This window comes from Aquarana catesbeiana, linkage group LG07 (genome assembly GCF_042186555.1).
Source record: "Aquarana catesbeiana isolate 2022-GZ linkage group LG07, ASM4218655v1, whole genome shotgun sequence".
NCBI classification, from domain to species: domain Eukaryota; kingdom Metazoa; phylum Chordata; class Amphibia; order Anura; family Ranidae; genus Aquarana; species Aquarana catesbeiana.
This window is the reverse complement of record NC_133330.1, coordinates 252,388,779-252,407,291: the sequence shown is the minus strand read 5'-3', so window position 1 is coordinate 252,407,291 and position 18,513 is coordinate 252,388,779. Positions and strand designations below refer to the sequence as shown.

The following is an 18,513-nucleotide window of genomic DNA, read 5'->3' as shown; positions in this document are numbered from 1 at the left end:
GAGCTGTTCGTGGTGTTCAGTCGGGTTGGGATCCCTAAGGAAGTCCTTACAGATCAGGGCACCCCATTTATGTCACGAGTAACTAGGGAGTTGTGCAAGTTATTTAGGGTGACACATTTGCGAACCTCCGTGTACCACCCTCAAACTGATGGCTTGGTGGAACGCTTCAATAAAACATTAAAGAGCAAGTTAAAAAAGGTTGGTAAAAGCTGGGACTTCTTGATTCCATAATTGATGTTTGCCATCAAGGAGGTACCCCAGTCCAATACGGGGCACTCTCCATTTCAGTTGCTTTATGGGAGACTCCCTCGGGGACTCTTAGACATAGCCAAGGAAACCTGGGAGGGGGAGCAGACACCCCACAAAGGTGTCATTGAGCATATTGCTCAAATGCAGGACAGGATTGCAGCATTCATGCCAATGGTAAAAGAACACTTACTGCAGACCCAAGCAGCCCAACAGAGAATATACAACAGGGGGGCCCAACTCCATGTTTTCTCTCCTGGTGTTAGTTCCCACTGTTGAGAGCAAGTTCCTGGCTAAGTGGCAGGGTCCCTTAGAAGTAATTGAAAGAGTTGGGGAGGTCAATTACAAAGTATATCAACCAGGTAAAGGGAAGCCTGAACAGATTTACCACGTAAACCTGTTAAAGCCCTGAAAGGATAGACTGGCATTAACTGCAAGGTCCCTCCCAGCAATGCCTAAGGGCACTGAGTCCCTTCTGATCCCTGAGGTCATGATTCTAGACACCCTGTCATATTCTCAAAAACAGGAAGCTATAGAGTTCCTGATAAGGAATAGAGAGAAATTTTCAGAGTTACCTGGCACAACTTCAGCAGTTCAGCATGATATTGTTACTGAACCTGGGGTCCATGTCTAGCTCAAACCGTTTACGAAGCTAGAAGAAAGGACATCAGTGATGAAGTTAAAAGAATGTTGGAGCTAGATGTCATTGAGGAATCCAATAGTGACTAGTCTAGCCCCATCGTGTTAGTCCCAAAACAGGATGGCACTTGGAGGTTCTGTAAAGACTTCAGGGAGCTTAATGCAGTGACAAACTTTGACACATACCCAATGCCCAGGGTGGACAAACTTAGACAGACTTGGCAAGGCCCGCTATCTGACCACTTTGGACCTGACAAAAGGTTATTGGCAAATACCCCTGACTGGTAGCGCCAAAGAGAAGACTGTGTGACCATGGAGGGTTTGTTTCAGTATAAGAAAATGCCTTTTGGGTTGCAAAATGCCCCCACAACATTTCAGAGGGCCATGGATAGGACCCTAAGACCTCCCCGACAGTATGCACAGCCTATCTGAATGATATAGTTTTAAATAGCACTGACTGGGAGTCTCACTTGCCTTGTGTCCAGGCTGTCTTTGATTCCCGCTTCAAAAAAGGTTATACGGTGAATTAAAAAAAATGTGGCATTGTTTAGAGGAAGCCAGGTATTTGGGCTACACTAATGGCCGTGGAGTCATTAAACCACAAGTGAATAAAATAGAAGCCATCCAGGAGTGGCCATGGCCTGCAAACAAGAATTAGGTCAGGGCCTTACGGCAAATCCAAAAAAATGTGGCATTGGTTTACAGGAAGCCAGGTATTTGGGCTACACTAATGGCCGTGGAGTCATTAAACCACAAGTGAATAAAATAGAAGCCGTCCAGGAGTGACCATGGCCTGCAAACAAGAATCAGGTCAGGGCCTTATGGCAAATCCAAAAAAATGTGGCATTGGTTTAGAGGAAGCCAGGTATTTGGGCTACACTAATGGCCGTGGAGTCATTAAACCACAAGTGAATAAAATAGAAGCCATCCAGGAGTGGCCACAGCCTGCAAACAAGAAGCAGGTCAGGGCCTTTCTTGGGATTGAGGGGTATTATAGAAGGTTTATCCCGAATTTTGCAACTATCGCTGCCCCACTGACAGATCTTACATAAGGGAAAGACTCTGTAATGGTGAAATGGTCCCCAGTAGCAGAGGAATCTTTCCAAGTCCTGAAGAAGGCTCTTTGTGCACAGCCAGTAGGTACACAATGGGGAAGAACACCCTGTTCCTAAGCAGAAAGCTCAATGAACATGAGAAAAACGTATGCAGTCATTGAAAAGGAATGTTTAGCCATAAAGTTGGCCATAGACACGCTAAGGTACTATTTGTTAGGGCGCCAGTTTGATTTAATAACTGACCATGCTCCCCTGAAATAGAGGGCCCAAAAGAAGGAGACTAGTAGACGGGTGAACCGGTGGTTTCTGGCTCTACAGGATTATTCCTTCACTGTAAAACACAGGCCAGGTGTTGAGATGGGTAATGTAGATGCCCTGTCCCGTATTCACTCCTGTTGGGCCACAGGTGTTCCAACCCTGGGGTTGAAACAAGAAGGGGGGATATGTAGCAGAGCGCCCCAGAAAGAGCCGGGAAAAGTCCTGTTCGGGGGTTTATACGTCTCCCAGGCTCCTCTCATACACGTTCAGGGATCTCTGATCCATGATTCAGTTTGGGTCTTGGTCCTCTCCCCCAGGCTAATTTAAACTCACCTGAGACAGACAGCCAGGGCTCTTGGCCTGGGAACCTCAGACAACATCTGTCTAGGAGAGCAAAAGGTTGGTTAAAGCTATTAAGCTGTGTATGTGGAAGCTGACAAGCTGTAGGTTTGCTCAGCCTGGTAGTTAGGATCTGTAAATATTGTATAGTTAGTGCCGACACATGGCTAAGTTTTTGTTTGGCTATTTTCGTTCCTATTTGTTTTTGGAACACTGTACAGCACCTGTATATAGACTTGTATATATCGCAAAAAAAAACACCGCACTGTTTGTCACTACTTCACTGGATTTGGTATCTGTGCCTGAAAGACTGCTCATCCCAGGGAGCTTTGTACCTGCTACTTGTCCCCAGGTTACAAGAGACAGAAACACATAACTGAAATCTAGTATGATGTCTATGGGAGTAGGTTTATTCTCATGTTATTTTTATTGTTAAAAGTGGAACTAAACCCTCCCATCCTTTACAACCAAGAAAGCTGCCATCCTAGCTATGCAATAAATGGCTATGATACCTGCCTTTTAATGGCTTGACAGTTTGGTTGGGAGTACAAGCAACTGTGACAGTTATCATTCATGATATGCCTTGAATGTAACTGTTTTGGTAAACTGTTAAATCAATGGGTTTAGTTCCACTTTAAAGTGGATCTCCAGTCAAAGCTAGAAAGTGAATAAGTGTTGGAAACTTTTGTAAGGTTTTTAGTGCTGTCTGTGTATTTTTCCTCACTTTCAGTACCACTGACAGTGGACACTGTTTCATACCTGTGAACACAGGTGGTAACTGGAATCGAACCTAAATAAGTCACTCCATAATACTTAGATGTAGGCGCAGCTACTCCGAAACTTTGCTTCTTCCAATGTATGGTAAGCAAGTTTATATATACTGTAAAAAAAAAAAAAAAATATATATATATATATATATATATATATATATATATATATATATATATATATACAGTCAGGTCCATAAATATTGGGATATCAACACGATTCTAATTTTTTTGGCTCTATACACCACCACAATGGATTTGAAATGAAACGAACAAGATGTGCTTTAACTGCAGACTTTCAGCTTTAATTTGAGGGTATTTACATCCAAATCAGGTGAACAGTGTAGGAATTACAACAGTTCGTATATGTGCCTCCCACTTTTTATGGGACAATTGGCTGCTCAGCTGTTCCATGGCCAGGTGTGTGTTATTCCCTCATTATCCCATTTACAATGAGCAGATAAAAGGTCCAGAGTTAATTTCAAGTGTGCTATTTGCATTTGGAATCTGTTTATGTCAACTCTCAATATGAGATCCATAGAGCTGTCACTATCAGTGAAGCAAGCCAGCATTAGGCTGAAAAAACAAAACAAACCCATCAGAGAGATAGCAAAAACATTAGGTGTGGCCAAATCAACTGTTTGGAACATCCTTAAAAAGAGAGAATGCACCGGTGAGCTCAGCAACACCAAAAGACCAGGAAGACCACGGAAAACAACTGTGGTGGATAACCAAAGATTTCTTTCCCTGGTGAAGAAAACACCCTTCACAACAGTTGGCCAGATCAAGAACACTTTCCAGGAGGTAGGTGTATGTGTGTCAAAGTCAACAATCAAGAGAAGACTTCACCAGAGTGATAACAGAGGGTTCACCATAAGATGTAAACAATTAGTGAGCCTCAAAAACAGGAAGGTCAGATTAGAGTTTGCCAAACAACATCTAAAAAAGCCTTCACAGTTCTGGAACAACATCCTATGGACAGATGAGACCAAGATCAACTTGTACCAGAGTGATGGGAAGAGAAGAGTATGGAGAAGGAAAGGAACTGCTCATGATCCAAAGCATATCATCTCATCAGTGAAGCATGGTGGTGGTAGTGTCATGGCGTGGGCATGTATGGCTGCCAATGGAACTGGTTTTCTTGTATTTATTGATGATGTGACTGCTGACAAAAGCAGCAGGATGAATTCTGAAGTGTTTCGGGCAATATTATCTGCTCATATTCAGCAAAATGCTTCAGAACTCATTGGACGGCGCTTCACAGTGCAGATGGACAATGACCCGAAGCATACTGCGAAAGCAACCAAAGAGTTTTTTAAGGGAAAGAAGTGGAATGTTATACAATGGCCAAGTCAATCACCTGACCTGAGTCCGATTGAGCATGCATTTCACTTGCTGAAGACAAAACTGAAGGGAAAATGCCCTACGAACAAGCAGGAACTGAAGACAGTTGCAGTAGAGGCCTGGCAGAGCATCACCAGGGATGAAACCCAGCATCTGGTGATGTCTATGTGTTCCAGACTTCAGGCTGTAATTTAGGAGTGTCAAAAAACTAAAAAATGGGACTTTTAAGGTACAACTGTAATGGACTACAAAAGATATATAAAAAAGTTGAATTTTATTTATTACATACAAAGAACATGGGGAATAGACATGGACATTTAAAAACACATCAGATATAGACATACAACATATGTAGTAACACCATTGAGGATCCTGTCCTGCAGTCTCGTAAGTAATTCTAATACTCATAACAGTTCAATAAATTCCAAAAAAGGAAAAGGTAGACTTCCCCTAGAGAGTTAGGGATTGAAGGAGCACTGCAGGTCTGGTATTCCAAAGTGGTGTATTCTCCAATTGCTCTACATGTTTCACGTTGACAAAGAACGCTTCTTCAGGAGCTAGAGGTTCTATTAAAAAATACATGCAAACACAGAAAGACATATATCAAAATCACAAAAAAGTTTTGGGTTGTTCTCAGTAAATATACTGTAAGAGGGAGTCTACAAAAACATTAAATATCATAATTAGAATTAGTGATTTAAAGTCGGGCTGATGGGTATATAAATGAATAAAAGGTGGCAAATAAGGGGTGAAAAAAAAGGGGTGCCTACAATCATTTGATGTTACATTTATCTCGGATGCCCCGGTCTCTGTCTGCTGCCAGTTGGATCTTTTTTAGAGACACCTCCATTTTTGATCGTTCTCAGCGATCCACTGACTAAACCCATCTTTGTGGATCGGTAAGCTATTTTTTGTTTATAAATTCTGCTAATCCAGTCACTCTCTTTGCATCCCCCCTTCCCCCCCCCTTTTTTTTTTTTTCACCCCTTATTTGCCACCTTTTATTCATTTATATACCCATCAGCCCGACTTTAAATCACTAATTCTAATTATGATATTTAATGTTTTTGTAGACTCCCTCTGTATGGGCTTGTCCGGGACCGTTGGTCTGTGCTGCCCTTCCATCTGAGACCTTAATCTTTTATAGGGCACATGCCATGCCTCGCCACTAGGGATCGGATTTTCTTATCTTTTCTAATAAAGTGGTTATTTGCACTGTTTTTCTTCACAGTTTTTTACAGTATATTTACTGAGAACAACCCAAAACTTTTTTGTGATTTTGATATATGTCTTTCTGTGTTTGCATGTATTTTTTAATAGAACCTCTAGCTCCTGAAGAAGCGTTCTTTGTCAACGTGAAACATGTAGAGCAATTGGAGAATACACCACTTAGGAATACCAGACCTGCAGTGCTCCTTCAATCCCTAACTCTCTAGGGGAAGTCTAACTTTTCCTTTTTTGGAATTTATTGAACTGTTATGAGTATTAGAATTACTTACGAGACTGCAGGATAGGATCCTCAATGGTGTTACTACATATGTTGTATGTCTATATCTGATGTGTTTTTAAATGTCCATGTCTATTCCCCATGTTCTTTGTATGTAATAAATAAAATTCAACTTTTTTATATATCTTTTGTAGTCCATTACAGTTGTGCCTTAAAAGTCCCATTTTTTAGTTTTTTGACACTCCTAAAATATATTATCGGGGACGTTGGCACAAGTGACTATTAAGTACCTACAGAGTCACCCTGTATATTAGGTACTTCAGCACTAGGATCTCCTTTTTGTTATTCAGGCTGTAATTGACTGCAAAGGATTTGCAACCAAGTATTAAAAAGTGAAAGTTTGATGGATGATTGTTAATCTGTCCCATTACTTTTGGTGCCTTAAAAAGTGGGAGGCACATCTACAAACTGTTGTAATTCCTACACCTAATTTGGATGTAAATACCCTCAAATTAAAGCTGAAAGTCTGCAGTTAAAGCACATCTTGTTCGTTTCATTTCAAATCCATTGTGGTGGTGTATAGAACCAAAAAGATTAGAATTGTGTCGATGTTCCAATATGTATGGACCTGACTCTATATATATATATATATATATATATATATATATATATATATATATATATACACAATATAATATCCAAATGAATGTACCAAAATATTGAGTAATGGGGCATCACATCCAAAAATCTATGCAAAGGGCAAAAGCATGTGTAGGATGTGGATGGGGATGGAAAGTATTCAGACCCTCTTACATTTTTGACTCTTTGTTATATTGCAGCCATTTGTTAAAATCATTTAAGTTAATCTTTTACCTCATTAATGTACACACAGCACCCCATATTGACAAAACATCACAGAATTGTTGACATTTTTGCAGATTTATTAAAAACGAAAAACTGAAATATCATTTGGTCCTAAGTATTTAGACCCTTTGCTCAGTATTTAGTAGAAGCACCCTTTTGATCTAATACAGCCATGCGTCTTTTTGGGAAAGATGCAACAAGTTTTTCACACCTGGATTTGGGGATCCTCTGCCATTCCTCCTTGCAGATCCGTGCTTAGGGTCATTGTCTTGTTGGAAGGTAAACCTTTGACCCAGTCTGAGGTCCTAAGCACTCTGGAGAAGGTTTTCGTCCAGGATATCTCTGTACTTGGCCGCATTCATCTTTCCCTCAATTGCAACCTGTCCCTGCAGCTGAAAAACACCCCCACATGATGCTGCCACCACCATGCTTCACTGTTGGGACTGTATTGGACGGGTGATGAGCAGTGCCTGGTTTTCTCCACACATACCGCTTAGAATTAAGGCCAAAAAGTTCTATCTTGGTCTCATCAGACCAAAGAATCTTATTTCTCACCATCTTGGAGTCCTTCAGGTGTTTTTTTAGCAAACTCCATGCGGGCTTTCATGTGTCTTGCACTGAGGAGAGGCTTCCGTCGGGCCACACTCTTCTCCCCGATAGCTCAGTTTGGCCAGACGGCCAGCTCTAGGAAGGGTTCTGGTCGTCCCAAACGTCTTCCATTTAAGGATTATGGAGGCCACTGTGCTCTTAGGAACCTTAAGTGCAGCAGAATTTTTTTTGTAACCTTGGCCAGATCTGTGCCTTGCCACAATTCTGTCTCTGAGCTCTTCAGGCTGTTCCTTTGACCTCTTGATTCTCATTTGCTCTGACATGCACTGTGAGCTGTAAGGTCTTATATAGACAGGTGTGTGGCTTTCCTAATCAAGTCCAATCAGTATAATCAAACACAGCTGGACTCAAATGAAGGTGTAGAACCAACTCAAGGATGATCAGAAGAAATGGACAGCACCTGAGTTGAATATACGAGTGTCACAGCAAAGGGTCTGAATACTTAGGACCATGTGATATTTCAGTTTTTCTTTTTTAATAAATCTGCAAAACTGTCAACAATTCTGTGTTTTTCTGTCAATATGGGGTGCTGTGTGTACATTAATGAGGAAAAAAATGAACTTAAATGATTTTAGCAAATGGCTGAAATATAACAAAGAGTGAAAAATGTAAGGGGGTCTGAATATTTTCCGTAGTTACGCAATTTTCCACATAGGAGACCCAGAAAGCACTAAAAATCTGACAGAGGCTTACCTTACCCTCTAAATCAGTGGCCCCCAAATTGTGGCCTGAGGGCCAGACGCAGCCCTTTGCTTGCCTTTATCCAGCCCTTGGGGCACTTTTCCTTTCACTGATGCAAGACACTATTCCTCCCACTGGCAATGGGGAATAATTATTGTTACTGACATCAATGATGGGGCACTATTCTTCCCACTGACACCAATGATGGGGCACTGTTCTTGCACTGATACCAATGATGGGGCACTATTTCTCTTACTGACACCAAAGATGGGGCACTATTCTTGTACTGACACCAATAATAAGGTACTAATCATCACACTGACTCCCAATGCCAAAGATGCTTTGTTTGGTCCCACTGACGCGAGAAACATTTTAACACCCCATGGCCACAGTCCGGCATCCTTAAAGTCTGAATGACAGTAAACTGGCCCTTTGTTTAGAGCGTTTGGAGACCCCTGCTCTAAATCTGAAAATAGGTGTACAAACAGTGACTATACAGTGGTTATTTAAGTCACACAAATATATGGGGCACTGGAATTACGCAAATGCACATTTTTAAAAGTTCAGACAGGAAGTTTTTTTTTATTTTATTTATACATATAAAACAGAATTCTAACATCCACAGTGCCTGGCAAAAGTATTCACCCCCCTTGGCATTTTTTGTATTTTGTTGCCTCACAACCTGGAATTAACATGGATTGTTTGAGGATTTGCATCATTTAATTTACAGAACATGCCCATATCTTTGAAGATGTGTTTTTTTTATTATTGTGAAGCAAACAACAAATAGGACAAAATAACAGAAAAGTCAATGTGCATAACTATTCACCCCCTAAAGTCAAAACTTTGTTACTTTGTAGAGCCACCTTTTGCGGCTATCACAGCTCCAAGTCCCTTTGGATAAGTCTCTATGAGCTTGCCACATCTTGGTCTTCATGGCAGTGTTTAGTTAGTGGTGCCTCTTCCTTAGGTGTTGCAGCCTCTGGGGCCTTTCACAAAGGTGTGTATATGTAATGACAGATCGTGTGACACTTATATTGCACACAGGTGGACATCATTTCACTAATTATGTGACTTCCGAAGGTAATTGGTTGCACCAGAGCTTTTTATGGGCTTCATAACAAAGGGGGTGAATACATATGCACGTGCCAATTATCATTTTTTTATTTCTGAAAAATAGTTTTATGTATATATTTTTCTAATTTTATTATACCTTTGCAAGGCACTGTATGTATTATGTTTTCTTTTGTTTGTTAGATTGAAAGTACAGCTACAGCAATTGATGCATTCAAATGCCTGACAGGCAAAGTGACCATTGACAACACTGTGGGGAATGAAACTTTCTTCTTAGTGACTTGGGAAAGTGAGATCCCCACCATCAGCTTAACAGATCCTAATGGAAAAGTTTATGATAATGGACAATTTACAAGTGACAGTGTCTCCAAGTCCACTCGTCTCACAATCCCAGGCACAGCAGAGGTACGTTTCCTACTTAACTTTATAACAAGGAAATATGATCACAATGTATAAAAGAAAGTAAACTTGAATTACTCTCAACTTAAATTACATTTCAGGACTTTTTGTTTCTAAATTCCTTGTACTCTACTCTTTGTCACCTTTAACACACATGCCAGATCAGTTGCAAATCATTTATATTCTTATATAAACCTTACATTAAGGTTCTAAATGTTTTAGCCATTATAATGACAACAGTAGCTTTGCTGTAATTCTCTGAATACATAGTTACATGTTACATGGTTGGTAAGGTTGAAAAAAAGACACCAGTCCATACAGTTCAACCTCTCTGGGTGTGTTCATGTCAAAAATAATTTCCCGCATCCCTGTATACTGTTCTTGCTAAGAAAACCGTCCAAGAGTTTTTAAAAACTATCAGTACTTGCCGCTGACACCACCGATTGTGAAAGTGAATTCCACATCCTTACTGTCCTGACAGTGAAAAACCCCTACGCAGTTTAAGGTTAAACCGCTTCCCTGTGTCTTCTTATACTCCCTGAGACTGAATAGTTTATTCCTTAAGCCAGAATCACCAGTTACTTATATCTTGCTATGTTATCACCTTTCCAGCGTCTCTTCTGCAGAGAGAATATGTTCCTCGTAACTGAGGTCCTCCGATCCCCTTATTAAAGTGTTTGTTAACCTAAAAAAAATAAAAAAAAAAATGGATCCTGTTCCCTTAAAGCATGTTATACAGCACAGTGCATGTGCTGTGTAACTTGGCCCCCTGTATCACCTAAAAAACCTGGCTGATCCTGCCTGGCTATGTCCTCCCTCCTGTAAACTGACCATGATAGATCATGGCTGCTGAGCCCTGACACCATGGTCAGTTTACATGCCACCATCAGCTACAGCCCTGCTTTCTTTTCTCTTGTGTCCTCCTCTGTCCCCCTCCCCCTCCCTGCCTGTCAGCTCTGTCCACTACACGAACCTCCCCACCTGGTGCAATCAAATCCATGCTATGATCATGCCATCCCCTCTGTTATATAACGCTATGTGCCCCTGTGCCTGTGCTGTATAAAAAAAGATGCAGATTATACCGTATATAAGAGCCGCTCCCGGTGCCCACGTGACTCCTCAGATCTCTCTCCTCTTTCCTCCCCCTCCTCCCTGGCTGACATCAGCGGCAGTGCTTGGCCTGCCCATTATAGCTGTCAGCCGGAGAGAGGAGAGAGCCGAGGAGTCACGTGAGAGCCACTCTGATATACCGTATAATGGGACTTTTTTTTATGCAGCACAGGCACAGGAGCACATAGTGTTATATAACAGAGAGGATGGCATGATCAGATTATAGTGGGTTAACAACCACTTTAACTTTGTTGCCCTCCTCTGAACTGTCTCCAGTTCCTGCACCTCCCTCCTGAGGGTTGGGGACCAGAACTTGACGGCATACTCCAGATGTGGCCGAACCAATATTTTATTGTGGTAGGATTATCGTTTTATCTCTGAAGTAAATTCCCTTTTTTATGCCTGTTAATATTTTGTTAGCTTTGCTTGCTGCAGCTTGGCATTGCATGCCATTGCTGAGTCTGTGATCTACTAGGACCCCCCCAGATTTTTTTCCATCCTGGATTCCCCAGAAGTTTTCCCCCTAGTGAGTAACTAGCATTCACATTCTAAGCCCCCAAGTGCATTATATTTTTTTTACATTAAATCTCAGTTGCCATGTAGTTTCCCACCCCATTATTTTATTAAGGTCCTCTTATAAGGTTACTATATCTTGCTGTGTACAGTGAGTATTTGATCCCCTGTTGATTTTGTACGTTTGGCCACTGACAAAAAAATGATCAGTCTTTAATTTTAATGGTAGGTTTATTTTAACAGTGAGAGACAGAATAACAAAAAAAAATCAGAAACGCGTTTCAAAAAAGTTATAAATTGATTTGCATTTTAATGAGTGAAATAAGTATTTGACCCCCTCGCAAAACATGACTTAGTACTTGGTGGCAAAACCCTTGTTGGCAATCACAGAGGTCAGTTGTTTCTTGTAGTTGGCCACCAGGTTTGCACACATATCAGGAGGGATTTTGTCCCCCTCCTCTTTGCAGATCCTCTCCAAGTCATTAAGGTTTCGAGGCTGACATTTGGTAACTCGACCCTTCAGCTCCCTCCACATATTTTCTATGGGATTAAGGTCTGGAGCCTGGCTAGGCCACTCCAGGACCTTAATGTGCTTCTTCTTGAGCCACTCCTTTGTTGGCTTGGCCGTATGTTTTGGGTCATTGTCATGCTGGAATACCCATCCACGACCCATTTTCAAGGAGGAGGTTCTCACCCAAGATTTGACGGTACATGGCCCGTCCATCGTCCCTTTGATGCGGTGAAGTTGTCCTGTCCCCTTAACAGAAAGACACCCCCAAAGCATAATGTTTCCAACTCCATGTTTGACAGTGGGGATGGTGTTATTGGGGTCATAGGCAGCATTCCTCCTCCTCCAAACACAGCGAGCTGAGTTGATGCCAAACAGCTCGATTTTGATCTGATCTGACCACAACACTTTCACCCAGTTCTCCTTTGAATCATTCAGATGTTCATTAGCAAACTTCAGACGGGTTTATACATGTGCTTTCTTGCTCAGGGGGACCTTGCGGGCACTGCAGGATTTCAGTACTTCACGGCGTAGTGTGTTACCAATTGTTTTTTTTTTTTTTTGGTGGTTATAGTCCCAGCTGCCTTGAGATTATTGACAAGATTCTCCCATGTAGTTTTGGGCTGATTTCTCACGGTTCTCAGGATCATTGAAACTCCATAAGGTGAGATCTTGCATGGAGCCCCAGACCGAAGAAGACTGACTTTTATTTTGTGTTTCTTCCATTTGCAAATAATTGCACCAACTGTTGTCACCCTCTCACCAAGCTGCTTGGCGATGGTCTTGTAGCACATTCCGGCCCTTTGTAGGTCTACAATCTTGTCCCTGACATGCTTGGACAGCTCTTTTGTCTTGGCCATGGTGGAGAGATTAGGAGCACTCCTTTTAAGAGAGTGCTCCTAAGCTCAGCGCGTTACAATAGAAGACACCTGGTAGCCAGAAATACACCCACATAGAAGACACCAGGTAGCCAGAAATCTTTCTGATTGATAGGGGATCAAATACTTATTTCATTCATTAAAATGCAAATCAATTTATAACTTTTTTTGAAATGCTTTTTGTCTGTATATTTTTGTTGTTATTCTGTCTCTCACTGTTAAAATAAACCTACCATTAAAATTATAGACTGATCATTTCTTTGTCTGTGGGCAAATGTATAAAATCAGCAATGGATCAAATTCTTTTTTCCCTCACTATAGTTATTGTCCTACTTAGCTTTGTATCATCTGCAAACACTGAGCTTGAACTATTTATACCAACCTCTATATCATTTATGAAAACATTTAACAAAAGCGGTACCAGGACAGAGCCTTGGGGTACCCCACTTACCACTCCAGACCATTCTGAGTATTTGCTGTTTATCAGCACCCTTTGAATTCACCCCAGTAACCAGTTTTCTATCCATGCCTACAGACTTCAGATTGTAAATTAGGCATCTATGGAGGACTATATAGAAATTTTTGCAAAATCTAGATACACCACATACACTGGCGTTCCCTTATCTGGATGGCAGCTTACTTTCTTGTAGAATGTTAACAGACTGGTTTGGCAAAAAGACCTTTCATAAATCCATGCTGATTACTACTAATCATACTGTTTTCATCAGCAAATTCTTGGATATGGTCACTTACCCCTCCAATAGTTTACATACTATTTATGATAGGTCTGTAGTTCCCAGGTATGTGTTTCGGCCCTTTTTTGAATATTGGTACAACACTGGCCCTTCGCCAATCAGCTGGTACCATTCCTGTAAGTATGCTGTCCATAAAAATTAGGAATAGTGGTCTGGCTATAATCTGACTTTTTAGAGCTTACAGTGGAGCTTCTATAAAAAAACAAACAAAAAAACTGTTGGGTCCTCTTTATTCACAGTCTGCACGACCCAAATACACATGGCTTAAAAAAATGTAAAAATATAATTTGTACAAAAAAAAATACCACTGCCCTGCTTCTGGAGCCCTTCAAATTCCTTGACATCACTGTGCCTTGTGCTGCATTGTAGGAGTGCTAGGCACACAAAATCTCATGACAATGCATGTCTGCATTTTCTCCAGGTTTTGAGTGGCACAGTGACACCATCCATGCATCCGGGGAAATGTAATCAAGCTTAAATTTGATACAGAAGATGAAGCTGTGAGTAAAGATAATCTTATATTTTCATGGATGGCTGCTTCAAGGTGGACCTATTTAAAATGTATATTTGACATGAATTAATCAGTCAACATTACCAATTTAATAATTACTTGGAGTAAAACAATTTCCCTTTCTTGCTTACAGAAAAACACTGCTCCCTCGGGTGACCTATACCCTATGCATTAGTATATAGTCTTTGGCTATCAGGGACATTATATGAGTTTCAGTATGTAATGAAGAAATGTATTCCTTCATGTAAATAGATATTTAAAAGCAATGTATATCCAAAAGGTTTCTAACACACATTGATAGGTTCCTGTACATTAGACTGATCATCACATGAAACTGATCAATAGCCTATATGTCCATGCACATTTGGGTGTTTACAGGCATATTTGCAGAGGAGTGTTTTCAGGCTGAAAAAAACCATCACAGGTACATAAACGCGACATTTAGGAGTGTTTGGTGTTTTCAGGTGTACACTGATTATATTGGAAAATTAGTAGAGGGGAAGGTCTGGAAAAAAACGCTTATAAAATGATGTGAATGTATAATATATTTGTAAAGAGCTACATAAGTTGACAGTGCTATATAAGTACCTGGAAATAAATAAATAAAAGCAAATGCCCATAAATACGCAAAGAACTCTTGTGCAATAAGAGCCACTATGAGCGTTTTTTTATGCTGCTTTTTCTGCCAGAGGTTCTGGCAGTTCTTCAGCCGCCTAGCGTCATGGACCCTTAATAGTAAGATATTTATTTCATATGGTGTGTACCTTTTAAAGTCTCTTTTGCTTTCTTGGTTTGGGTAGCATACTCGGGATGTGGTACATTGCGCACAGCATCTGACATCCTTATTCATAGACTTTTTTAGACATGTGCAATGCGTTTCGTAACGAATCGAAATTCGGCCGAATTTTGAATCTTGCGGACATTCAGATGCATCCGAATAAGATAATAACGAATTTCAACTAATATGAAAGAAATTATAGCGAATATAATGAATGAATTCGACATGATTCGGTAATTCGTTAAAGATCTAATAAAACAAAAGGTCAACGCAAAGTAAATGTTACAGTCCAATCAGCTGATTCATTTTGTGCTGGAGGTTGGATTACTGGCAAAGTGCATTCCTGAGAACTGAGTGAGAAGGGTGTTTTATTGTATTTGAGCAGAGGAGAAGAGATATTGTCATTGTGTGTGTTAATAGATTCAATAAACAAACGACTTTCCAAACTACGAATCATTATCACAAATATATATATATATATATATATATATATATATATATATATATATATATATATATACATACATAAATATCGAATTTCAACTAATATGAAAGAAATTATAGCGGATATGAAGAATGAATTCAATATGACTTGAGATTCAGTATAACAAATATCTACACCCTAACGAATTATCTGAAAACAAATTAACGTAACATAACGAATATAACAGAACGAAATTATGTGTTTTACGAATGACAACAAACTAAACAAAATTTTCAGTTGTGCACAATTCTATTATAAACTCTGCCTACTTTATTTATCTTGAAATTTCTGCTTTTGAATGTAAATGTAGACTTTCTATGTGCAAATATAATCCATAGTGCATTTGTTTTCTTTTAGAAAGGACAGTGGGAATACAACATCTGCAACAATGAAGTAGCTGCACAGGTTTTGGGTTTAACAGTGAATTCTCAAGCTTCTGATCCAAGAGTTCCACCAATTGTTGTTGAGCCATATATGAGCACAGATTCAAGCAGTTTCCCCAACCCAGTAATTGTGTATGCTGTAGTAACTCAAGGATTTTCCCCAGTTTTGGGGCTAAACGTTACTGCTATAATAGAACCAGAGAATGGAAGAATAAGAACCTTGCAACTTTTAGATAATGGTGCAGGTAAATGTCTTTTTCTATGGTTATATTATAAACTTTTTGTGTATAAAAGTTACAATGTGTAGAGGAATCTATAAAGCCAAATTAATGCCGCTCTAGGTGAGTGACCGATTCTCATGTTGTAAACTGAAACTAAGGGTGCTGCATAGCTCGTCTGTGAGATTCAGTAACATGCACAAATCCTGAATATTGCTGCACTCCTTGGTATCTTTATTGAAACATTAAAATTACATCACAGGTATGACAGGAACATTAAAAGGTGACAAATTTTGCGCTAAATTCAGGTCCTACTTAAACCTCAGCTGCAAAGTCATAGTTCTAATTAATTTATTTGCATCTAACATGGCATCAAAAAGATTCAAATGTCTCTTAGGAAAGAAATTGAGTCACTTCGATAACAATGTAATGTCCTCCTTACTCAAGATTTTTTTTTTTTTGGGCAAATTCAATACACTGTGGTTTTCAGAGCATAGCTAACTTTTCCTCCTGTTCCTGTGTCCTCCCCGTCTAATTTTTTGTGGGGTTGTGTTTTTTCTTTTTCTGGGACCTCCACTTGGATTCCTGTTTAAACAGGAATCAACAGATGTGCCTATGAACGCAGCTTCCAGAGAGCTTACAGAGGAATCATTACCCGAAGTGGCCCATGTGGGGTCTGAAGTATTGGTTTCGGGATCAGAAAAGCTAACCCGTTTGCCTGTGCTGCCAGATTGGCCGTATCCTCTCCACCATGTCCATGTCTGTACCACTGCTGCTTTCTCCACAGATAAACAGTATTAGTTTTATAGTCCTCCTTGTCCCACATCAATGTGTCCTTTTTTGTAGCAATACGCAATGTCTTTCTCTTATTTGTCCAATTTGTTGTTCAAATTAATGTCCAAATCTCCAAAAGCAGGTAAATACTGTAACAGTGTTATTTCATTCTATATATCTGTTATCTCTTGCTGTAACTTTTTAAGCTCTTGTGTTTTGACATCAATAATGACCCTCATCCGTTTGAAAGCACAAGTGGTTAAGGTCTCAAGCCATCTTTTCTTTAAACTTTCATCTATAAACTTGAATGTTGGATACTTCTTAATCCTTAGCCCTCTGGGAATCATATTGGTGGATATTGGTATCAAAGCATGTTTATCCCAGTAGACTCTCATTTCCTTCTTCATGACACGCTCCAATTTGTTAAACAAAATCTTAAGGGACCCAGTCCCATCACTTTTTCTGTTTCAATATTTTTTATTGAAGTATTTCACAAGAAAGAATACAAAAGTTACGACAAAGAATGCGTATCTCCCGCAATGTAAAATACGTAGTGAATGGGTAAAAAGTCCAAACATTTTTAAACATAAAAGAAAAAATCACGCATGATCAGAAGCATTGAACCTCATTTTCTTGGCTCATCGTAGTGTTGTACGTCACCGCGTTCTTGACGGTCGAAAGTTCAGAGAACTTTTGTGTGACCATGTGTATGAAAGACAAGCTTGAGCGGAATTCCACCGGAAAAAGCATCCAAGTTTTTTCGGACGGAAATTCCCATCGTGTGTAAGCAGTATAAGTTTTAGTTTTGTCATCTGTGTCCCAGTGGGGAGATTTACCTTCACTTCACAAGTGAGAGGAAATCCCTGCAAATTAAGGGAATCTCTTGGGGGGGGCCCAGGTCACCAGAACTAGTGTCCTCATTGGAAGATTTCCCCACTATTACTTTTCTGGGGACAACCCAACATTTGGGATCTTCTTTACTTTCACTTTCAATGATAATAGTAAACAGGACAAATAGAGAGGGTGAATCTCCCTAAGGGGGACGCAGATAGCAAAATTGACAGGTGATCTAATCCCTCCCCCCTCTATCCAAAACTAAAAAAAGGTTTTCCTTTAGTTATACTTTAAACCAAACATTTATTTTATTAAAAATGTGGAAAACTGTATATATGATTGGCATATTGCTAACTTTCAGTTCTACATTAACCTTCTCCCAACACTTAAAGGATAATCCCTAAACTAATCTCCAACACTTACTTATCCCCTTCTTCTTTAGGCCTCTTGCACACGATACTCCTGTTTGAACATCTAGTTTTTCAGACTTTTTTTTTTAATGTATTTGCATGCATATTCGCACAATTTTCATGCACATGCACAATAACTTATTCTCATGTTTTTGTTCTGCACAATATGTAACAGGGCATTTACACGCATGAGGTGTAAATTACTGACCAAAAATGCAGATTTTTCAATTTATTTTTTTTTCTTACTGAAGAATACATGGTTCTTGTTTACACACCTGTATGCATAGACACATTACAATTAATGGGCTGTATTTTAGCTCAGTAAAAAAAAAAAAAAGCTGTACTGAGCTTTTTCAAGCTGTAGTGTGCAAGAGGCCTTATACTTACCTTTTCCTCCAGGAGCTGCTGTGTAAAATCCTTACAATGCTGCGCTAAACAACACCTGCCAAAAGCTAAGGATTTGTCATCACTATGCTTGCCTAAAGCCTGCAGTGTGCATTCTCCAGTCAATTGTACCAAGTTATTATGGTACCATTAGTAAAGACTGTAACGAAAATGTAAGCATAGGATAGTTTTGCCTTAACAAGATGTGGTGTGATCTGTAGAAGTAGTGTTATTGTAGATGTAGTTTAATT

The 18,513-nt window shown here is 39.8% G+C and overlaps 1 protein-coding gene across 1 annotated transcript in view; it reads left to right on the top strand.

The window, feature by feature from the left end:
* The window catches only part of LOC141103519 (calcium-activated chloride channel regulator 1-like), a 117,478-nt gene that overhangs the window by 77,359 nt on the left and 21,606 nt on the right, over window positions 1-18,513 (top strand). The window contains 2 exon segments of the mRNA XM_073593193.1: window positions 9,507-9,728; window positions 15,617-15,887. Coding sequence (XP_073449294.1) covers window positions 9,507-9,728; window positions 15,617-15,887 — 493 coding nt within the window.